The 23,676-nt window shown below is 44.6% G+C and overlaps 3 protein-coding genes across 5 annotated transcripts; 1 reads left to right on the top strand and 2 right to left on the bottom strand.

Moving 5' to 3' along the window:
- Window positions 1–360: 360 nt before the first annotated feature.
- Window positions 361–13,085, bottom strand: LOC116397114 (voltage-dependent calcium channel gamma-4 subunit-like). Its single transcript, XM_031872288.1, has 4 exons — window positions 12,513–13,085; window positions 4,606–4,689; window positions 3,650–3,790; window positions 361–3,285 (listed from the first exon to the last, which is right to left on the bottom strand). Exons 1-4 carry the CDS (start codon window positions 12,733–12,735, stop codon window positions 2,762–2,764), a joined length of 972 nt encoding a protein of 323 aa, XP_031728148.1. The 5' UTR covers window positions 12,736–13,085; the 3' UTR covers window positions 361–2,761.
- Window positions 13,086–15,160: 2,075 nt separating this feature from the next.
- On the top strand, window positions 15,161–22,464 carry zbedx (zinc finger BED-type containing X). Of its 2 annotated transcripts, XR_004213653.1 has the most exons (3): window positions 15,161–15,617; window positions 15,932–20,424; window positions 20,597–22,464. XR_004213653.1 is itself a non-coding variant. In XM_031872255.1 (2 exons), exons 1-2 carry the CDS (start codon window positions 15,396–15,398, stop codon window positions 17,642–17,644), a joined length of 1,935 nt encoding a protein of 644 aa, XP_031728115.1. In that variant the 5' UTR covers window positions 15,161–15,395; the 3' UTR covers window positions 17,645–22,464. The 2 variants fall into 2 exon arrangements, 1 of the variants encoding a protein (XP_031728115.1); XM_031872255.1 differs by having other exon boundaries at window positions 15,932–22,464.
- aimp2 (aminoacyl tRNA synthetase complex interacting multifunctional protein 2) lies at window positions 19,006–22,339 on the bottom strand. 2 transcript variants are annotated; one of them, XM_031872256.1, is made up of 4 exons: window positions 22,076–22,339; window positions 20,732–20,950; window positions 20,165–20,399; window positions 19,006–19,849 (listed from the first exon to the last, which is right to left on the bottom strand). In XM_031872256.1, exons 1-4 carry the CDS (start codon window positions 22,202–22,204, stop codon window positions 19,461–19,463), a joined length of 972 nt encoding a protein of 323 aa, XP_031728116.1. In that variant the 5' UTR covers window positions 22,205–22,339; the 3' UTR covers window positions 19,006–19,460. The 2 variants fall into 2 exon arrangements, with proteins under 2 accessions (XP_031728116.1, XP_031728117.1); XM_031872257.1 differs by having other exon boundaries at window positions 22,190–22,339.
- Window positions 22,465–23,676: the final 1,212 nt, after the last annotated feature.

Here is a 23,676-nt window from a genome sequence, read left to right as displayed (position 1 = left end):
GCCATCAGCAGGATGCTAACAGATTAATTTCTTTGCCACAACAACGCAGAGACTCTGAGGCTGAAGAGGCTAATAGCTCATTCTGAGATGACGGTGATTCAGTCCTATGCAGCAGAACTGAAGAGGCATTCGGCACTCAGAGGTCAGCCATAGAAATCTGAATGAAACGCTGCAATCAAAGGTTTTCAATGGAAATCAATCTCCTCTGAGGTGAATGCCATCTGTATCTGTATTCTGTTCTACACCCTGACTGAAATATCTTAATAACTATTAGATGGATTAAAAATAAATGGTCTACAGACATTCAATGTTCCCAGAGGATGAACCATTGTGACAGGGTGAACCCCGATTTCCCCCCCTAGCGCCACCATGAGGTTGACATTTGTGGTTTGAAGGTGTGTTTAGTAGCCAAAGTAGCCGCATGCTACTACGCTAAACTGAGATGGATTAACATGATAAACATTAAACCCGCTAAGCATCGACATGTTACAGTTCAGCGTCTGGCATGGCTGTAGTCTTGTTAACAATAAATCACCACTACAGCACAACAAAATAACCCTGATGTAGTTTATTTGTCTATGTACAGTATGTTTTGGGTTGTAACTAAAAAAAAACTGAAAGTGAGAGCGACAATCTAACTCGGATGAAATAAAAGATTGTTTTGATTATTACAATAAAAGCAGGAAATACAGGAAATTAAAAATAAAACAAAGGCATTCTCAAATCCAATATAAAACAGGAATACTTTTACAGTCGTGATGTTTGGTCTTGAAACAGCATGAAAAAGGGAATTACTTTTTGATACACTGGGACAAGAGCCGAGGTTTCTTTTCCTGGTTTTTTTTTTGGTGTACAAGTCATTCTATTAGTAAATGTTAATCGCTAATTTCTTGAAAGAAATATTGAGAATGTACTTATTTCACAACAATAGTAAGCCATAAATCAAAAGAAGCACACAAGGTAAAGTACAGCAGTGCCTACACATGGCATGGGAAATATAGCTTTGTCTCCTACACATGTTTACTTCACTTCACCTCACAGAACATTCAATAGATTAACCTTAGACAGTGTGTGTTCACCTGAATATCTTCAATGACCAATGCCAGAATGCATCAAGGCGTTATTATTGAGACATTGTTCAGTAAAATGCTTTGAATCCTCTGTTGCACATTCAATGTTATTTTTGTATTTTTATTGTACTTTTATATACAATTTTACAGCTTTACATTACAAACAAACACGTTTGGATCGTACTATAAAAGTGTTGGACCGACACTTAGAATGGATCATACTGGCGGCTTTCTTTTACATGAGCTAAGCCGGTTACATGAAGTGGTTTCTCCAACGGGATATCAAACACACTAAATACAATCAAACACGACTCTGTGGTTGAGTGAGCTCGCTTGCCAAACCAGAACCAACTGAATAGCCCTAAGACTGAAAAAACACACACACAAACAAACACACACACACACACACACACACACACACACACACACACACACACACACACACACACACACACACACAAGCTGGTTCTTGGAGCAAGCTCAAGCAAACACTCACAGCATATAAATAAATACAGTAATGGCATTTTCTTTTCTCAAATCATTTCCAACCAGGTTTATCTTTATCACTGGTCCATTTCCCAGCACTGCCATAAAGTAAGGGGAGGACCTCAAAAGTGTCCAACCTGCAAGAACAACACAGTATTTCCTGAGAGAACTAAAGGAAAGAGCAGTGACACACACACACAGACACACACACATCGGGTTATTAGAGCCAAATCCTTCAGGGACGCAGTCGCAGACAGCTCCCTCTGCCTCTGTCTGGGTCCTCTGTTCAACATGAGAAGGAAGAAAGACAGCCAGATGGACTCAAAGGCAACGTGACAGACAGACAAACACTCTTCGCCTGCCTGGCTCTGATCCTTATCCATTGAACACTATGGATGCTTTCTTTTCAGAGCAAAAGGAAGTCCTGACCTGTGCCGCGTTAACAGTTCTGAGCACCCCCCTCTTTGGTCAGCTGCTCGTCTCTGGGTACAGGAACACGCACAACTGTCACATCAATCAGGTGGGCTGTGACGGGAGGACGGACGATTGATATGGAAGTGAAGAAAAAAGGGGGCCATTGAACGGAGGTGCTCCGCCGACAAAACAGACATTTTTTTTTCCGACTGACAAATGTCAAGAGAAGAATAAGGAAGAGACGGTGAGCTAGACAAGAGAGAGAGCGAGAGAGAGAGAGACCCGGTTGTCTCTTTCAAACCTTTGATTCGAGTATAAGGCAAGACCAGACTGGTTATGAGGACACGAAACAAACTCTGGAGAAGGATCCACAAGTTATATACAAACATATAAATGGAACACTTTCAAGTTGAAGAGTACATTTCATTTAGCACCTTGTTGAATAATTTACAGGTAGATTACTGCTGATTGGCACATCTCAACATGTCCCACCCTCAACGTTTAGTGACTTTTACACAAGGGTTCGAATCAGCTACAGCACAGACAATGAAACTCCATTCTGCTTCGATGGTCTCTCAAAGCAGATGAATGGTTCTCAGTTTATGTTAATTGGCTCATCGTCCGTCCTGCTGAGTGTCCTCTCTTTTCCTTTCAGGTCCTTCCAAAAAAAGGACAGTCTCTCCAAAAAACTGTGCCTCTAAGATGGCAGGCTATCACCAGCACCCGGGCTCCAACAGATCAGCCCATTGATCTCTCATAATCTCATGTTCCTCCGATTCCAGGTGAACCTCTCACACTGGCGTGGTCCTGCGATTCACCCCGTCCTTTAAATCATTGGAGAAACAGTTATGGACCTGGAGGAACTCTACAGCCGCTTCGTGTTCGGGGCTGTACGCGTTCTCCGTCACACTGTCCCTCGCCAGGGCGTACATGGACAGCTGGTCCAGGGCCCCGCTAGACGACGGACCCCCCTTCAGACCGGCCACCGGCGAGTTCTCCCGCGACGCCTCCGTCGAGTGGGAGCTGGCTTGCGATGTCCGCCGGCGGTACCGGAAGCTGGGTATCCTGGAGTACGGGGAGGAGGAAGAGAGGGAACGGATGAACTCGCGCCGCGCCTTCCAGCGAACCTCCTTGTTCTTCTCAATGTAGATGTTGATCGCGAGGACAGCAACCGCTTCGGCCACGATGAAGGAGAGGGCGCCAAAGTAGAATGACCAGCCGTAGGAGTAAGTGTACTTCCTGTCGTCGTGTTTATCACTGGGGTCCCCTGCATTGCTGGAGATGTAGACGATGATGCCAATTATGTTGCTCAGACCTGAGAAACAGAAACAATAAATGGAAACAGGGAGAAGGGTTGGCGTGGATGAAAATAGTGTGGACAAAACTGAAAATGTGATGACCAATCATCTATGACTTTACCACTAACAATGATGGAGCTCTCATCACCACCGGGACCCTTAATAACATGTCTCCTCATCACTCGTGTGTGATGAATGGAGATCCTGACCTTTATCAGTGGGGAATGAAGTTCATCTGCATGATTGCATTGCCTTTGACGGAGTACATTATGTGATCACAGGTGCCACATCAAGCTGCCTTTCTTCATTATGAAAGCTGCAGCTCTTCAATGATTGCTCCTCACTGCGAGCGCGGCAAACAAGTGTAATCCTCCAGCTCACCTGCAGCTACGAAGAGAATGCCGGCGCTGAGGAGGACGTTGTTGGTCTTGCTGTAGACTCGGCCCACCCCGACACACAGCCCACCAAGCATCAACAGGACGGTGCTGAGGATGGGGAACACGCTGGAGGCACGGACTATACCTGCAGGAACGGAGGAGGACGGACGTGACATGATTAATATCTGGGTTAAATGGTTTTAACAAAATTCATTAATCAATATTTGTCCAATACTTCGTCTTTGTTCTTCTCCACATGTTAGACGTTGCTTTAAATGAAGGTCTTTTACTAATTGAATATCCCAAACTAATCACAATCTAATCTATGTAGGAGCTTTGTCGTTGTCATTTTTAATCAGCTGTCGCTGAAGAATACCTTGAAATTTCACAAGCAGCGAGGATTTCATGTCCCTGTCACCACAGTTCAGTGGAAACAAGTGTAACTCGTGGTGAGCAGAGCTCACAATATGCTTCATGTAAAAATGAAAATGAAAATAAGCTGCTGATCCTGCACCAGCATCACTCAAAGTAATTTAGAAAAATAATAATAATATGAAATGGTGTCGTAAGTTTTTTTATTCTTAGTAAGAAAATAATAATGAGCTTCTTTTTTGTTTCAGCTCCATATCTATTGTGGCGCTAATTGATTAGCAAGAAAGGAACATTTAATTAAAGCATGACAGTCAACTTAAAACTATAACTGCTTTAAAACCATTTGCAAGAAAAGTCAGACAATAGAAAATAGATATCACGGGTTGTGGTCTGATACAGCAGCTCTGAACCCGTTTAAAGCCTGTCTTACTCAACGCCTTCGTTCTGCATTTGATCAATCTACGTATAAAAGACTGTTCTCAGAACCAAAATAAAAAAAGACGCTGAAGGTCAGCGGACTTCCTGCATGCCCTTCAAAATAAAGGAACGATAAAGGCGAGACAAAGAGGACGAGCGGGGAGCACTTACGCAGCAGGTATTCAGAGCTGTCTGTGTCGTAGTCGTTGTCATCAGGGAAATGGTTGATTCTGTAACAGCTGCCCTGATTGATGCCTGCGAGACAGAAAAGAGAAAGTCTCCATGTTAATGATGAATTACAGTCCCCAAGGTGCTATAACAGTCTGATGTAAAGTGTGTGATGTTTAGGAGCACTGTTCAGATAACAAATAGGATCTAGAATACAGGAATTGATCTCCTTTTGAGGCAAGCTGAAGTTAAACCGGATTTATTTGAGGCTGAGGGGTTTGACTTTTGAACTCCAGTTGGTTTTGTTTGGTTCAAGGATGTGTGGGGACCTGAGTCTGAGCCACAGATGGGCAGGTCGTTCCTGAGCCTCGGGGCCCGGGTTGCAGAAGCTCTGTCCCTTCTGGTTATCTTTCATGTCTCAACCGTGCTGCTTCTTGAGAGAGAAGAGACACCGGGAGCAGCAGGACGTGGGAAGGGAAACAGATTACTTCAACTTAACTTTGTCTTCTGTTCAGGCAACTGTCAGCATGAATACCACAGTCAGGCAAGTGCTATTCATACGGTTAATATGACAACTTAGACAGAGTTGACATTGTTTGCTCTTTGTTTTTTGATAAGCACTTTGTTCTAAAATCACTGTACAGACTCTTCCTTACAGCTTTTGCTGAATAGAACGAACTGGATCCATAAATGTAGCACAGGAATGAAACATCCTCTTGGATAGACTCATTCACCTCTCCATGGTTTTCCCCATTTTCAGTTTTTAAAAGGTACACTGGTGGATTGTTGTTTATAGCTCAATGCACACACATTGAAGGAGGAAAGCCACCGTGAGGAGGGGTCTACGTGTTTCAGGGATCAGTGTTTGTTGTTATACCGGTGGTGGGATTAAGATTGCGGTGCCCAGAGGGATTTGATGGCTGGTGGCGCGTGTCCAAATCCAGCTCAGGTGAATGGATGAGTGGCGGGAGGAACAAGAAGCCAATTTGAACAACAAAAGACCGTGTGGTGGAAGCTCTTAGTGCCGAGGTGAGCTAGAACGGGAGAATGGAGAGGAGCATGTTGCTGTAATTGTGCAGGATTACAAACACCTTGTCTAGAGAGAGAGAGAGAGAGAGAGAGAGAGAGAGAGAGAGAGAGAGAGAGAGAGAGGGGGGGGGGGGGGGGGGGGGTTCGGTTAATGGATGTGTTCAGTGCAGTGGTGGTAATGCTGGGAGCTCTTTGGGCTGTGAATGACCTCACCACTTCGGTTATTCTGTAAACTGCACCCACAGAATGAAATGTGGGCTTAATTTGCATATCTTAACAGTAGTATATCTATGTTTTCATGTGCTTATCTTTGCATTCGTTTGCGTCCCAGAGTAGGGAATAGCAAGTGACCATTCACTACTGTTGCTATGCCTTTGCTATGTAACTTTTTAAGCAACAAGTCTTTGATTTCAAAATAAAAAGTGGAAAAAAAGCAGGCTTCCCTCCTTAAATGACAACTGTCTCCGGCAGATTTATCAGCTGTAGCTAGCCTGCTGATTAAGCTAATGTTAACTGCATGAGCTCATTTGAAACGGCGTCTCCCTGCATGCTTACTGTTTTCGCCAGCTGACTCTAATTGAAATAATTTGCACTTAACGGCTACATTTATGATATCGTGCTAACAGACTGAGGTTAAAGCTGCATGTACCAGGAACGTAAATAAAGAAGCAGCATTGCTCTTGTATTGCCGTGTAGAGATATTCGTCATAGAATTATAAGTGGGAGAAGGAAAAATGTAAGATTTGTTTTCATTTTGATAACCCTGTTTGGCTGCATTAACTTACCCTTTTCAAAGTGGATGCACTATAGTAATAAACGAGCCATTTTTTGGTAATGACTTTATAGTCAGACAGACAAAATGCAGCAGACGTTAGGCAGACAAACACTTTTTAAACAATTTCTTACATTTTTGCCATTGTGTTTTCGATTTTTGGGAGTGATAAATAAAAGAAAGAGGAAACCACCCTCCAAAGTCTTTAAATGCAAAGTGTCTCTCTCACTCACGCCCCATGCACATGGCCTCATGTGAAGAAATCCATGCTGTGATCGGACAATCACTTTCAGGGAGAAAGAGCGAGGAGTTTAGCGAACAGTCAATAGGCTGAACCTCGGTTAAGCTTTGCCTTTCTCTGGAAGCAATTAAGAATTTTTCTTATCACACGTCAAACATACAAAGTCCTCTTTCATCTCTAACGATTAGAGCTGACCTCCCACCGTACAAATGTCAACCGTCCCATTACAGACACCTGTTAACTCCATTTCCCAGGTGCCAAAGGGTCAACAGCCTTCATCGTCTGTGCCCCAGCTTTTAAGGGCACGCTTGCTTCCATTAACTAGGTCTGCTGCTTAATAAGGGACATCAAATTAATTAGCGTCAAATCAGTCGGTGGAAATGGAGCACAAGTTTCTGTGTCTAGTGGCTGATGGGAAAAAAGAAGAAGAAAAGCTGTGGTATTTTAAGCAGCGATGTGAGAGTTTGTGCCTTGTGGAAAAAACCAACACATCTTAGCTCTGGTGGTTAGATCAAGAACTGTGAAGATATTAAAAACACAGACACCTTGGCTGATCTGTTAATTGCGGTGTAAACACTAAATCAGCTGCAGCACCAGAGCTTGTTGCTGACTTTCACTGTGAACACAGAAAGCTATTCATTTTGACTGCTCCGAGTCCAGACTCCAGCCAGTCTGACGCCTCTGTCTTGTCTCCTGCGTGTGTGTGAGTGTGTGTGTGTGTGTGTGTGATGGAGAATGGAAGAAATACAATACAATACTTCAACTGATTGGTAATCTGATTATCAGCAGAGGCCTCGAGGCGAGTGATTTATGAGCGACAGTTATCAGCTCAATGTACCTTTTTGGAATTGTGTGTGTGTGTGTGTGTGTTCTGGCTGTAAGCTGGACGCTTCATGAAATGAAATAAAGTCTGAATACTGACGAGCTGGGAGGGAAGGAGGAGGGAGGAAGCGGAGATTAAACGCGGGAAGAAGGTACAAGGAAATGAACAACAGAAGTGCAGGGAGCAGAGGAATGATGGGGATGAATTAAAGATAGGAGGCCACTTTAAAGAGGGACTCAGTCAGAGCCGGGAATCAACGCGACCAGTGAGAGCGATAAAGGGGCACAAAATGCGTTTCAAGATGTTGTGCAGTAAAGGTCGGATGACATTTGTGCCATGCAAAGGCTGTGAAACTGAAAGGACAAGTCGAGACCAAGGTTTTCCACACACACACACACACACAGCTGGTCCTCTGATTTATACCAAAAGTGCTTTTCCACAAATTTGTGATTGTGTTGAGAATCAATCTTACACAGTCAACACATTAAATGGGAAATAATGGGTTCCCTGGGCCTGACTGGAGTTAAAAAGCCCCATGCGGAGCATTTCCTCCTCTTCTCCATGGCAACCCGTTAGCCTTTAATAAGTCCATTTACATAAACAATCTCCAAGGATGCTTCTGACGTCATCATTGTATTTTGATACCCACCAAATAAGAGACGTACATACGAACACACTGTACTGGGAGCAGCTGTGGTGCCGCTGGCACCAGGATGATGTACGTCTTCATTATTTTTGAATTAACGCTGCTCAGCCAATAAGGGAGCTGCCTCAGCGGAATACACCGGTAGCATTGTCTGATGGAGTCCAACACTTGACTCTGGCGTCTCCGGTGCAGTGTATCAGGACAACGAGCTCCATGTGGCACACATGCCCCCACTTTCCAGTTCTCACACTTCAGTCGCCCTGCAAAGAGATTGATGGATAAGCCCATCAAAAGTGACTTGAATATTGTCTTCCACTGCGCAGCTTATAGTGGATGATACACTTTCAGTAAAGCTACACAACTTGTGCTTTGTTCATATGCTCAGAGTGTAAAAACTGACGAGGGAAAGCGCTCTGAGGTTTACAGCAGGTGGTATTTTTTAAAGCTGTAAACAGATGAGAGCACTGCTACTAGGGCTCGATGTCAAATGCACGCTCGAGTCACAAAGTCTTAGTGACACATGCATTTATTACTTTGGGACCAGGGAATGCCAGGATGGAGTAATAAAGCAATGTGTAATGAAACAAAACCCTCCAGAATTTCAGCCCAAGTTGGACCAGACAGTTAATTAAACTGTCAGCAGGCAGCAATTTCTTCAAACGCAGCTCTGCTCGTGTCACAGCCGCGGAGTTTTGCTGGCTTGCGTTTCCTTCTCCTGCCATGTCCTCCGTTGGTCTCGTGTGGTTACTGTCCTGCCATCTACCTGGATCTGTGTCCACCTGCACGCCTGCCAGCTATCAGATCATCACCTCTCCAGTATTTCAATCCCGGCACCGTGAGGCAAACCGGTACACGCAGAAAGAGGACGACTTGAGAAGGGAAAGTCTACACTGGAAAACAGCGCTTAGAACAGAGGCAAACAAAGCAAAAACACAAGGAACGTATGGCTAGAAATCTCACTTAAACACAGAAGATTAACGGGCACAGACAAAGGAGAGCAGATAGACTGACTACACCATGAAGGGAGAGTGATAACGAGGGGCAGGTGAAAAAAATCAGGGCGGGGCAGACCTTTACAAAGGCGGGAAACACACGAGGGCAGATTCTGTGGAAGTTGTTATATTGAATCAACAAGAGCCTTGCTACTTCTAGACAATTAGCAGCTCAGTTAAATGAAAGATTTGTGATACCTCTGGGCAGATGGAGAGCTGCTTCCTTCTGCTTCCTGTCTTTATGCTAAGCTAAGCTAAGTGGCATCTGGTAGGAGCTTTATATTGGCGTCGAGCTTTTCTCTGGGCAAGAAAGCAAATTAGTGTGTTTCCCAAAATGTGAAACTTTTTCATTTGCTGAAATCTATCAACATAGCTGCATTCAACACAAACAAACTTAATTGAAGAGGACAAGAGAAATTAAAGGCATCAAAAATAAAAAAGGGGACAAGAAGGTTTGAGGGTATTGAGAGGTTTCATTAGAATGAAGCAGATGAAAGAATGAAGAGAAAGGAGGAGGTCAGCCTAAACCGAGATGAGAAGAGAGAGTGCACACCGAGCAGAAGAGAGGGGGACGGAGTGACGAGGTGGAAGTTGGGGCCTGCTGGCTAATTAGTGCCCCCCTTGGCTTCTCAGCTGTAATTACAGACTTGTGGAGCATAGTGGGAACAACAAAGTGACCCCCACCCCCCTCTCCACAACGCCTAAACAAAACCCTCCTCTCAAACGCACACTTCTACTGTCCCCCATGCCTCGCCACTCACACCAACACACCACAAGCTGGGATGTTAACTGTAAACATGTATACCTGCTAATTGGATTATTTCCTCATCCTCATAATTGGTTTTATTTACTCGAGTCACGCTTAAGGAACAGCCTCTGATGCATTACAGATTCTCATGCAAATCAGGCGCACTCAGTGCCGGCCTCACAGCATTTACGTGGGCAAACAAACACAGCAGAAAAACAGCTGTTTAGAATTGCATAAGTGAGGGTAGCGCTGACCTCACGGCAAAGTAGCCTCATGCAATATATTCCCGCCTGCTCCTTAAATGTCATGCGGGCCCTCGGGAGAGGAGGTGACGCCTGTTGAGCAGGACGACTACCCACTACAACACGTTCATTAGGGGGTTCTGCTGCTGCTGCTGCTGTGTGTGTGTGTGTGTGTGTGTGTGTGCGCGTGCGATACAGCAACGTGCTGTTGCTGAGAGAAAGACATGTCGCCGCGATCTGTTCAGACAAACGTGGTGATGTTTTTCCCAGTAGCTGTGATACACACAGAGCCGTCCCCGTCAATAACCTGTCAATGTTTGTCATTATGACCGGAGGGGGGTGTGTGTGTGTGTGTGCGGAAGGAGGGGGGGTTGCTTCCTTGTTTTCTCCACTATACTTACGAGTCTCCATGACAACAGAGCCACCGTCCAGCAGTGGAGAGACTGATGTGATAGGCTGACCTTTGATTGTGCAAATTCTGAATTCAAAAAGAAGTCTGAACCTCATTAACATCTGCTCAGTCTCTAGTGTCATTAATCCACTGGCATTATTTACTTCAAAGCCCTGATGCCTCACATAGTCGTTGGCTGGCATTAGAAATGTATTTTCATTTATTGGGGTCTTACTCATGGATGCATATATATATATATATATATATATATTTATATATTTATTACACTCTGTCCACATCAAAGACAGGCGCCCATCTAAGCATGACTCTCAGTAAATTGCAAGTGTCATAACACACCAGGATGTGCTTCACATGAGTCTAAAGCGTCCATCTTCACCACAGGACAAGCAGAAACAGTTTAATCATTGATGGCTGCTCCCTGTGGGCTCTGATGACATTAAGCCTTTAAAAAAAGGGAATGAAGACGAGCTAATCCACAGAATCAACGGCAAATATTGAAAGGCACCTGACCTGATATTTAAACAGATTCTTACAAAGGGGAATAAAGTATCTAGTGTCAGGTAAAATGTTGTTTTTCTTCATGTGGGACAAAGTGAAATATATTCAGCAGCTTTTGGAGTATTAAGAAACAAAACAGATTTAGATACCTTTTTTAAATTATTAAAAGTCTAGGCAATAATAACAAAGAACTCTGACTAAATCCACACAAAAGACAATACAGTCAACAGAAGATGCATAAAAGAAAAGAAAAAAACGTTTCAGTTTCCTTCTGTTGTGAGAAGGTGTTGAAGACAATATTGCTCCAGATGACAACAAGGCGGTGTGTCACGTTTTAGCAGCTCCGTGTTTAGGGCGGACACCTCCTCCTGAATATACATGTATCTGTATCTCTAAAGTGTCTGCCTGGAGATATGGCCAAATGCCTATTCTGTATTCTGTGGATAACTAAAGATAAAATCATGTTTTTAGATAAGAGTTTCACATGACAGGCACTTTGGCATACACAATCTATAAAACAAAATAGGTTTGGGGCTGTATTGTAGGCTGTAATACATCATATCAACAGGGTATTTGAAGGTTTGTTACATTTCGTCGGTTTTGCTGTATTTTCAAAACATCTCTAAACCAATTTTGAAGATATGTGTCGTATTTTTTTCGCTCGAATTTATTGGAAAAATCTGCGCGTCATGCTATGAAGACATCCATCCAGTCGCATCGACTAACTCCTTGATAGCTGAGGCGAGAAGTCAAGGGGTGGCCGGCAGGAATTGGTCAATGGACGAGTGTCTGTCTGCCTCTGGAGTAAGTAAGACGTCACTGTCAGCGCACCTTTAAACACCAAATGCGTAAAATGGTTCAAAAGCACATTCCAAAGGGAAGAAAATATGAAATCGGGGATGTTTACGATCAAGTTCTCTCACAATTTTTTCTTTTCTATTTGCTTGGACGTGACGTGAACTCTGAGTCATCTATTTTTAAATCACCGGGCATGTTTCCATAGCAATTTCAGGGATGTTGCCAAGCAACAGTATCGGATACAAAGACATGAATGAAAGTAGACCAACAGCGCGCACATTTCCTGGCAGCGACCGTCATTAATGTGAATGGGCTCAGACGCGCCGGGTTGGCAACGCATCGCAGACTCTAACAGAGTCGTATTGTGTGGGCCAATGCTCGAACAATGCGATGTAACAGTTGGCAGAGAGCTGGAGTTGAGCGTTTATCTTTGTTTATCGGCTACTTCATTAGTGTTCAAATCCACAAGTGTGCGCATCGACGCTTTCTCGATCTGACCTATAACCTCTGAAAGTTGTTCCAAATGGATGATTATTTTCTTGCCCGATTGAGACATTTGGCGTGCGTAAAGGGAGTGCGTCCTTTTGTGCGCACTGAGAAATAAAGAGAACAGTCAAGCTATTTGTATGAAAAGAACAGGGAACCTTGCAGTCTATGTTAAATTGCCATGCAGAGCCACGGCGTGAGAGTCGATTTGGAGCAGGCTTACCTTCAATACAGCAGATTCTCCACAGCCCAGAGTGGGTGAGATCGCCCTTCTTGGTTTTAGGCTGTGACTGGGTCTCGTCTGTGGTGGCATTGGTGGTGTTGCAGATGTACGCCCGAGAATAGAGCCAGTAGTCCGTGCCAATGGCGATGGTCATCAGGCTGAAGGCAGCAAAAGCCCCCACGGTGGCCAGCAGCGTTTGAACCCCGCGGTCACACCAACCCATGGTGCTTCATGCTCGTCCACACTCTCACCGGTCCAACTTGCGCTCACCGGAGCGCGTCAGGGCGCGGAAGCTTTGGTCATACTTTTAGGTTTTGGGCGCGCCCACTCTCTCCGCTCCTCGGGCTGAAAGAAAAGTGGAGCGCAGAAAAAGAAGAATATTTTCTGAAACGCTCATCTGATGCTCAAAACCAACTGGTTGCAGCTGTGACTGTGAGAGAACACCAGTTGTGCCCACTCCAGAGGCTCCACGCAGGACAGCACAAGCGCAACATCGTGTACCAATTAAGAGCACTCCAAACCTCCTCAGTCTTCTGTTTTCCCCCTTTATCTTTGTCTCAAAACTATTTTCTCTGTTCCTACACAGACAGCGCCTCTATTAAAATCCGAGAGAACTATACGTCAGTGGCTCTAAAGTGAGACCCCACCCTCTCCAAATCTAACCAATGGAGGTGCTGTTGATTAAAGAAAGAAACGAAAATCCCGGTGACATTACAATTTAAAATTGAATCGCTAATGCATTGAAAACATGTGGAAGCTTTGGGGAAATATGAATTAGCCAAACAATCTGTCTCTCAACTGAGACATTTGGAAACTCTCTACTGAATTCTGAAGATATTACCAAAACTGCCGCGTGGATGAGGATGGGGGTTGGGGAGAGAAATACGGAGAGGTTTGGACACAACGGTCCTTCTCTGTGGTGCACTAACGCCAAACAGCCAACCCTCCCTCGGAACAGATCATTAAAAAAAGCAATTAGATGTTTGGTGAGCTCGTGTTATCACACAGCACACTGTACATCACTCAGGTTCATCTGATTTCCCAAGATCATACCAAGAGGATGCTGAAAGTAAATGATAGAAAGATAAGTAAGGTGTGAATGGCAATGTGTGTCCCACTAAAGCAAAATAAAATTAATAAAGTAAAGTGAATAATGTGGCATAACATTTTAAGGGGAAAACATAGTGAAGAGAATATAATGAATGTGAATAACTTGCAAAATCTCCATGTCTCACTCAAACTCTTCTCTCCCCGGCTTCTGACTTTGAACATATTGCGGACAAATTGGTTTACTAAACAGGCAAAAAGAAACACCATTCATGCCAACTGGATCTTGTTGGTGTTGCCAGTCTGGATTCTGTGGAAATCTGACCAGCAGGCTGGTTAATTTCACCCTGCAGTTCATCCTAGAATAAGAATTGGCTCTATTCCTTTGTCACATTTATAGAAAAAACAGCTTTGACAAGTCAAACCACTGGAGGACACCTGAGAGGCCCTGCAATACAGGTGAAGTAGTGCGAGCAGGGAACAAAGAGTGGTATGAGGTTAAGACAAGGTCTGGTTGTGTGTGAAGCTGTTTGTACTTCTAGGCTACTATTTCTCAGAGTATCTGTCTCTCTTCTTTTAATTCCTTTGGGTAAGTTAGTGCCCTTTTAGAGCCAAGTTCCCACATGAATGAATGAGCACCACAAGTAAGTTCTGATCTTTAAAGATCCCTTCCAGACATATTTTAAAACATATGAAAATACTCTATTTGGAATAAAAGTTTGTGTGTTATTTTCTGCAACAATTACCATGTTAAAGATTATTCTATCTGCTCCTCCCGCATTGAAAAACACAGAATCTACAGTAGGCTATATGCAACTATGATTTGTTTCAAAATGTTTTACTAAATAGACACAAGACCTACCTCTCTGTAAAGTCCATTCTCAGTGTGTTCAAGTACACATGTATGCTACACATACTGGACCACGATTGGCTCACGGACCAGCTGTGACGTCACAGGATCGCGCTCATCTGTCCACATGCTAAACCTTTGCCCTTCAACGGATGAATGTGAAAACAGCATTACAGTGTAAAACTCTGCACATACATTATTATGCACAGTGAGTCTAAAGCATCACGGTGAAGAAGCAATCAGAGGAGCACAGCATTGAACAGAGGGAGACTTTAAATGCTATAAATATATTTATAATATAACAGTTAGAGAACTGTCAGCTGCAATGTTTTCATTTAGTGAAAGAATAATCCGGACAATGTGCAACCCAACATTTTTTTTTATTTTTTTTTTACTTTTTATGCATTTCAAAATGAAATATACAACTGTGATAGATCATGATAAGTAATTTAATTCCTATTTCTTTGTTTCTGACTAAATATATTTTTCCTTCTATAGCTGTTTTTTTGTTGTGATTGCTGCTCAAATGGTCATTTAAATTTTATTGTATTTTCTCTGTTGAATAAAACCTGACTGCATGTTTTTTAATTCAATGTCTCAATTAAAACGTTGTGACTTCCGCTGCCCTGCAGGTGGCGCCAAACTCAGCAGCGCCAGAGAAAAAGGAAACGCTGGTAAAAGTACTTCCAGCGAATGTGAGTAAAAGCCACAAGGAGAGGACCGTGACGTAATGGCGAGCTCGCCCGTGTGAGTACGACGCATGCGCCTCGCTCCACCGTGGCCATTCTCTCAATTGGCTGTCGCGGACTCTCAACGCGCATGTGCGAAAACGAGGAGTGACGACAGTGTCCGCTTCTCGTTCGCTCACTGGGCCACATCTGAACAAAGGCCTGCCCCTTTTCATGAGGATTTCTCTACCGCCATCGTTACTTTACGTGTAATCACGATTACTAAATTGGATTACGATACTTTTATTATATTTCCAGATGTCGACAACGGCGGAGATAATGTCCGAAATGCATGTTGATCACCAAGAAGGCAGCGGCGAAATCAAATCGGCCATGCATACTTGGCGTTATCGCCACCATTTCACGTACAAGGCAGATCAAGGGAAAAATATCATCGTCCAGTGTAATCTGTGTCTGCCGAGGGTTAACCTGCTCTCCACGTCGAAAACCTCCACGTCAAACCTGAAGAAGCATTTAGACGTGAGTAACACTCGTTGATCCCCCTGAAATGACATCCTGTAACCGTCAGGTTCACGTTTTAAATGAATGAATACTTCGTGATAAATAACGTTACATTGGAGCTGCGTGTTGATTACCGACTCGTGGCGCTGGAGGCGCTTTATTTTTCTCCTTCGCTGGACAAACAAAAACAAAAATAATTTCACAAGTGGCATTTTGAGTTTTTTTCTTTTCCCTTTGCATGTTAAGTTTATAAACTAATAGAAACTGAGAACATACAAATGGCACGCGTCCAACAAACTGACATGAGCCCTTGTGGGCGTTTCGTCCTGCAGAGAACCCACTTGGGCTGTGAAGCCAGGCCCGATGTCAAGAGGGGGAGGAAGAAAGAAGAGCTCAACGGCGAGGAGAGCCGGCACTGCCAACTCAAAAGGCTGAAAGCGGAAATCATCTCCAAGTGCATGACCCAAGCGAAGATCGACGAGCTGATTTTCAACTTCATCGTGGAGGACTGCCAGTCGTTTTATGTGCTCGAGCAGCCTGGCTTCAGGAAGCTGGTTTCGGGCTTAACTGGGGGGCTGAAGTCCATGGACAGGGTGACCTTGTTTACAAAGGTGGACCAGGGTTTCTCCAGGATGCGGGAGGAGCTGATGGCCAAACTCAGCAGCATCCTGTACGTGTGCACCACAGCCGACATCTGGACGGCCAACAACAGAAGCTTCTTTGGGATGACCTGCCAATGGATCGACAGGCATTCTCTGGAGAGGAAGTCCGCCGCCCTGGGGTTCGCCCGGCTGCAGGGCCGAATCACGCACGACACCATCGCCGGGCGGATACACGACATCCACGTGGCGTACAACATCGAGAGCAAAGTTCAGACCACGGTCACGGACAACGGCAGCCCCTTCGTCAGCGTGTTCAAGGAGTTCGCCTTGGACAGCCCGGAGAGCGACGACGACATCGGCTTCTACGAGAACGTGAGCGCCGTGCTGGAGGGCGAGCCGGAGCAGGACATGCTTCTGTTCCTGCCCACCGTGCAGCGCTGCGCGTCGCACACCTTGGAGCTCATCGTCACGGAGGACTTCTGGCAGGCCGTGTCACAGGGGCCCATGTGCCAGCTGCATTACAGCACAATGGCCAAGGTGTACTCCCTATGGAGCAAATGCCACCACCTCCAGGTGGGCATGGACGCAGCGGAGGCGATCGGAAAGATGGCCCTGGTCGTGCCCGCCGTCATACGCTGGAACGTGGAGTACTGCGCCGTGCAGAAGATCGTCTCACTCACCGAGCAGGAGCTGACGGAGCTGGGTGCCCGCCTGGAGGTCCCGCGCCTGCAGCCGGAGGAGATGGCCTTCCTCAAAGAATACGTGACCGTGTTCCACCCGCTCGCTTTTGCACTTGAACTTTTCCAAGCGGAGCAGAAGTGCTACCTGGGCCTGGTCATCCCGACCGTGCTCAGTCTGAAGAACAAGCTGAGCGAGCAGAAGGATTCGGCGAACTATTTCGGCGACGTCATCGGTGCCATCGTGGTGGCCATCGACGCGCGGTTCCTGGAGCTGTTCGCCAGCACGGAGGCGAAAATTGCGACGGCGACGACGCCGCAGTTTCGCCTGTGGTGGATGGCCGCCTCCGACCGGGAGGAGATGTGCTCCCTGCTGGCCACAGAGGCCTCCCAGATAGATCCCGGCATCATGATCGAGGCCAACACCACCCGGAGCGTGTCGACCATCGAGTCGGAAGACGACTTCTTCAGCTACGGGTCTGTGAAGCCCGCCATTCAGATCCAGCAACGGGGCGTGATGGAGGAGATCCGCAAGTACGTCGAAGGAACGGGGAAGAGCCTCGAGTGCCTTCAGGACTTCCCCAGGATGAAGCAGCTCTTCCTCAAATACAACACCACGCTGCCGTCCACGGCCCCCATCCAGCGCCTCTTCAGTCAGAAAGGCAACCTGGTCACCTCGCAGAGGAACTTCCTGACCGACGACTACTTTGAACGCATTCAGCTTTTGAGATACAACAGTCACGTGTGCGCGTTGCTCACAGAGTGAACACATTAGACGGTGTGCGTCTCCTCTCGGCCTTTTAATTGATGCAGAATCAAAACCATATTGTGCTTAAAAAAAAAACCTGAGCAATATTTTATTTCAGACAATTTAGCCCGTGTGTGTTAATATTCTTCCCGTATCTTGTTTGATAGGCACAGCATATATCTCCCGACTCCTGAATGGCTTAATGAAAATACCTTAATTGACAATCATGGACAATGACATTCGAGGACCGCTTATACTAACAAAAGCATCTTTCTATCTGTGCTATTGTTGTGATTTGAAGTAGCCACAGGGTTAAACTGAAGTGATTTTTGTCTTTCAGTTCAATTAGTTTTTTCTACAGGTGCTCAATGAGAATGCATCTCCTGTCTGTATGTTTTATATCATATATAAAGAGACAAGGAAAGAGACTTATTTTTTTCTGTCTGCATCTTGCTTCTTTGCAGTTTAACTAAAGTAATTGGATTAGAGAAGTGCATCAACTGATACGGATCACCGTTTTTTAAAAGAAGTCCGTTTGTGTCACACGTCAAAAACGTGTATTCAGCGCCACGCGTCCACATGTCAGTTAAAAGCGTTGGTCTTGTCAGACAGCTGCCTGGAGACCAGCAGGAGGCTGTGAGAGCACACAAACACGCTCAAACACAGACTCTGCGAGGGCCCGAGCTGACATGACAACTTCTGAAAGATGTCAAACCCAGAGAGCGTGAAACGCCCTGGGATTTGCTTTTTCTTCTTTTCGACACCATTGCATGTGTGCATCTTTATGTATGTATTCTAGTCTTTCTTTGACTTTGCCTGCCAGAGAGAGATTTAGGTTTAAAACTCTCCTGCTGTGGAACTGCCCTCACTGCTCTAAAGTCTGCTCTGCTTGAGAGACAGAGTGTTGGGATTCTATTCAACAACACACCAGCTGATAAGGGAAACGGCAGCTTCATAACCCATAATTCCCTTACTTTGTATTTGCTTTAGTATCCTCCTCACTGTGTTAATGTGTTCGTTTGTTGCAGTCGTCCAATGACAACACTGGAGCACTCGGTAGGGAGGACACAGATTGCCACCAGATATTTTACACTGTCCAGAGACATGGAAGCCAGGTAAAGATATTTCTAAAATGTGATTTTTCCCTACCTTCCACTTCTTGTACGGTGGGACAAGGTACAGCCCTGACTCTGGATCAGCAGGTGAGGGAAGTTTCTGAATGACTACATTATCTTCAAACTATATCTGACAATCCTGCCACCTGTAGGACACAGAGGTGCACTTCAGTAAAAGACACGTTAGTTGTTGTTTTTTTTAAAGGAAATTTGCTATTAAATTGATCGAACATTCAAATAAAACAAACCCCAGGTCGCAGCTCAAAGTTTGATCCAAAGTGGAAGTTTTAATGGTTTAAAATAAAACAACGGTGCAAAGTATTACCCATGAGAACACCTAGTAATACCCGTCAGCACACATTTAGAACAGGGTCATGTTAGGCACAAAGTGGGTGGAAAGTGTACAGAGTGTGTTACTTCTGTCAGTACCTTTGATTTAATCCGTCACCAAGCCCTCGTCTTTACTGTCCTCCCATGCTTCCTCCCTAAGAATCCCTTTGTTATACAAAAGCAACATGGCAGAGACAAATATGTTCCCTTCATACTCAACCATAATGCTTCTACAGAGTCTTTGTCAGTTCTGTGATATATTACAGTAAGGAGGGAATCATTAGAGGGGTTCCAGACACGGCTGGGATATTTTAATAATCGAATGCCCTTCTCTCACTTTGCTCGGGTAAGACACCCTTTCTGGTTTCTGGTCCCGTGACGGCCCCCGGTCACTTCAGAAATAGCCTGGCAGGGCTGAAGTGGCCCAGGTTCTCACAGGACTTGATCCAGCGCTGGACGTTAGCGGGAGTAGAGGAGGCGGGGCCGCTTTGCAGCACGCAGCAATAGCAGGCGATGTCGGCCAGGGAGAACTCCGGCCCGGCCAGCCAGGGGCCGCGGCCCAGAGCGGAGTTGAGGGACCGCAGGACTGCGGCCCGCTCCTTGGCGCTGCCCTCCGCCAGCTGGAAGAAAGCCGTGTCCACCCAGCTGTCCACCAGCGTGGCCACGGCCGGGTCACTGGGGTAGGGAGACAGCAGCTTGAAGAGGAAGCGCGCCACGTTGGCCTCGCCCTCGACGGGACACATGTTCTGGACGCTGAACTTCATCTGCAGTTTGGGGACTGTGATGTGTGCAAAAGGATAAACATGTTTCCAGGTAAACAAGGGCACAAGCATTTACCCTATCCATGTCAATATGTTATTGATAACATGAACGCAACACTTAGAAATAGCATTTCTAAAACACAATGACTATTTGTTTTATAATCTAACCGTCTACACACCGTAACAAAACATTTCATCTAAATTATCCAGCATTGTCGTGGAGCTCCTTGCTAGTTGTTTACCAGGGCCACATAGCACCAGCGTATCAACCTGGTTCAGGTATAGTATGGACATACTGTCTGTTTTCATTCACTACAAGATTTGTGAATTACCATCTTTCCATATGAGGGTGAAGCCCAGCTGGAACATCTGGCGGGCATAGCTGTCTGCGTGGCGTGGGCCGAGGCAGGACAGGAGCTGTGGCGGCACGCTGGCGGCTGAGGAGTGGACGTGGACGGTGGAGAGCACTCGATAGCGCTGACACAGCACACTGTGGAGCACCAGCAGGGTCAGAGGGGGCTGCGCCGGGTTGGCGTTTATGACGATATCTCGGAGAGCACCGAGATCCTTGTGACATAAACAAGATAACAAGGTAAATAGTCGAATCATCCGGAAATAACTGACGTAATACAATATGTGTCTACTCTAACTAGGACAATCCAGCATGCACAAACTGCAATCACACCATGAAATGTGCTTCAAGACAAATTCCAAAACAAACAGGTTCTGCAGGTTAGCAAGGTATTAATCACTTCTAATGACAGGTATGATGGGCGTGACAACATCTATAGACTGCTGCCCCAGAGAAGATAAAGTCAAAGTATGTCAGTTGCAAGAAACAGGTTCTGCCAGTACATTTTTCATGCAGAATATCACTTTAGTATAATAGAGACTCTCACCTTGCCCAACAGTGTGTCCAGGTCTGTGACGCCTTTGAAGGTTGTGGAGGCGGGGCTTTGGGATGAGAGGCTGCTGCTGACTGTCAGGTCCAGATCGGCATCCGGGGTGGACACCGTCTTGGCCAGGCCCTCCACCGCTGCCTTCAGCTCGTACAGTTTCCTCATGATCTCATCCTGTCGGGCCTCCAGAGCTTTGACTGCAGGGTCCACTTCGCCATTCTGGGGACACAGAAAGAGTCGCTCGTTTAGGCTGAAACCGCAAATGGGTGAAAGCATTCACTGTTTTTTAGAATTTGAGCACAATCCTGCAGCAGTTTTACAACCTGGGTGTTAGCTGGTGTCCCAACGTTTAACGGACTTTGCACAGATAACAGATTCAGTATTGAGAACATATTTAACATATCTCAGGTCAATGGTTATTGGGTTATAAAGGCTACTGGTAATTTGTGCCACAATGTCTACTCCAGATTAAAGTCAACAGTGAACAACACACTGCAGGGTTAGAGGAAGTACTCAGACACACAAGTAAAAGTATCATAACCACACTGCAAAAATACTCCATTACAAGTAAACGTCCTGCATTAAAAATATTACTTGTCGATAACTATGTAATATTAGCTAAATGTACGTTAAGTATCAAAAGTAAATGTACTCATGCACTTTTATATGCAGTATTAATATTGCTGATGTCATGTGTAAGTAGCATTTTACTGTGGTAGTTTTATATAACGTTACCATCGGTTATGTAGTTTAATCTATAAAAATAAATCATATTTGATGTCTATTACAATGCATGTATATTTTAATGTGTAAAGTAACTAGTCATAGCTGTCATATTAATGCAGTAGAGTAACAAGTAATAAAAACATAGCTTTAAATTGAAGTGCAGCGCGAGTATAATAAAATGGCATGAAATACTCAAATAGACTAACGGTAGAAAACTGTATTTAAGTAATGTTACAGTAACCTGTTAAGGACCATGAGAAGACATGCCATCGTGATGTGCACTAAGGATTAGTAACAACGACAGTGTAAACATATGGACCAATATAAAAATGGACTAATATACTCCATTATAAAAACATTAATACAACATATTCATCTTTAAACGTCGGAACAGTGGAGACGTGCAGTAACGTTAGTTGTTGCATCAGCCACAACTGAGCTCATTTTCCTGACAAGCTAACTTGGCTAGCTAGCGAGCTTGGCTAACGTAAGCTAGTGCTAACACACCGCGCGAGATGCACAGTTATCAAAACGAGTTCTGGGCAACAACGAGGGCAAAATACAACCGACAGAAAAAAAATAATCAACCGTGTCGAAATTAAATCAGTTAAGAGTTACCTGAAGCGCGTGCTCAGACGTGCTGCTGTTTCCTTGCTGCGCGTGGACATTTGGTAAGTTGTACATGCAGGTTGGTAAATCTGTCGTTACGTGGCTCCCACAGACGGGCTTTACCTGGTACATGGACATGGCGGAGGACAGCTAGTGCTCTGTCAGAGACAAACAGTTTACTACAAAATCCCGAACACAAGACGTCTTCTTCTGGGGCTGTGATGTTGACAGGCAGCAGCAGCGGCCACCGACGCTCACGTTCACACGGGAAGGAAGCCACGGTGACCTCACATCCGGTGAAAGTAAAATTAGTTATATGAATTCGTTTGGGATTACACAGTAAATTACCTTTTCATACACTGTTTTAATATTCACACAGTTGTGTTAAAACCATCCAGATTCACAGTTACATCGCGCACCGCCACATCTCTCGCTGCGCGTGTCATCGCACGTGCACGAGAGGGCGCCACAGTATAATTTCTCACATTCCCATTTCTGTCAACAGAGGAGTCGGTCGTACTTGAGTGAACTTCTGCACTTAACCATGACTCAACTAAGGCAGACTAATTCAAAGATGATGATGCAAAGTAGGGTTTAATCTGTGGAGTCGTGAAATAATCATAATAATTATAATCTCAGTAATATCAGTACAATGGACAATATGTTGTTTAATTTTAATTTTGTAAGATTGTTTTTCTTTTATACAAGAGAAAGCATCTTGTTGTGAGGTTTTTACATCATACCTGTAGAGACATCACAGTGCATTTGAATTGTACATGTAGTATACTTCCTAGGTTAACCGTTTTATGAGCAGGCATTTCTTTGACATTTAGCAAAGAATGACTGTTTTATAGTTTTTCATGCCATGCACGAAGGCCTTCCATATCTACGCTACAAATAGTTCAGTCTATAAACTTAAATAAATACATTTTTACTAATAAATATATATATAAAAAATACAAGTTTTATTTTTCAATTATTCCATAAAGAATGGTATAATCAATAAGTATGTGATACAATGTTCAAATGTGTATATTTGTATGTGTATATGTATATGAATGTGACTTTTGTTTAAACCTTGTGTGTGAGCTTGCATGTGCACAACTGTGTATGTGTGACTATACAAGAGTCTGCTAGTCAACGGTCTATAGCCACCTGTAGTACCTCATCTTTAAGGACAGATTAGGAGGAATATAAGTAAAAGATAATGTGACATTTCTTTCCATATATACATTACTATAGTCTACCATGGCAGTTAATACGTAGTAGAGTTTTGTACCTTGTGACTCATGCAGTCTGTCTGCTCTTTGTTTTCTCGTGTCTCGCCTGACATCACCATCACTGTGATCTCCTGGGTTCAAATAGACAAAGTTTTTTTTTAGATGCGACTGCTTCAGTCCTACAGCAGTCAACCTGTAACACAGATCAAAATCAATTAGCTCAGTCTAGCCTCTGTTATTCAATCACAAGGGATTGAATCAAACCCGGCAGCTCTGCCGAGGTAATGGTCGGATCTGATGGCCAGAGTAAGACCCGAGAAAGAAACTGAGACTATACGGAGGGAGCTGAAACCTGACAGTTCACTGTAGTTCTCTAAATCATGTAGGAAC

This window comes from Anarrhichthys ocellatus, unplaced genomic scaffold (genome assembly GCF_004355925.1).
Source record: "Anarrhichthys ocellatus isolate YVR2014 unplaced genomic scaffold, GSC_Weel_1.0 scaffold62, whole genome shotgun sequence".
NCBI lineage: Eukaryota > Metazoa > Chordata > Actinopteri > Perciformes > Anarhichadidae > Anarrhichthys > Anarrhichthys ocellatus.
The sequence above is the reverse complement of the archived record's forward strand: the minus strand, read 5'-3'. Positions and strand labels throughout refer to the sequence as shown.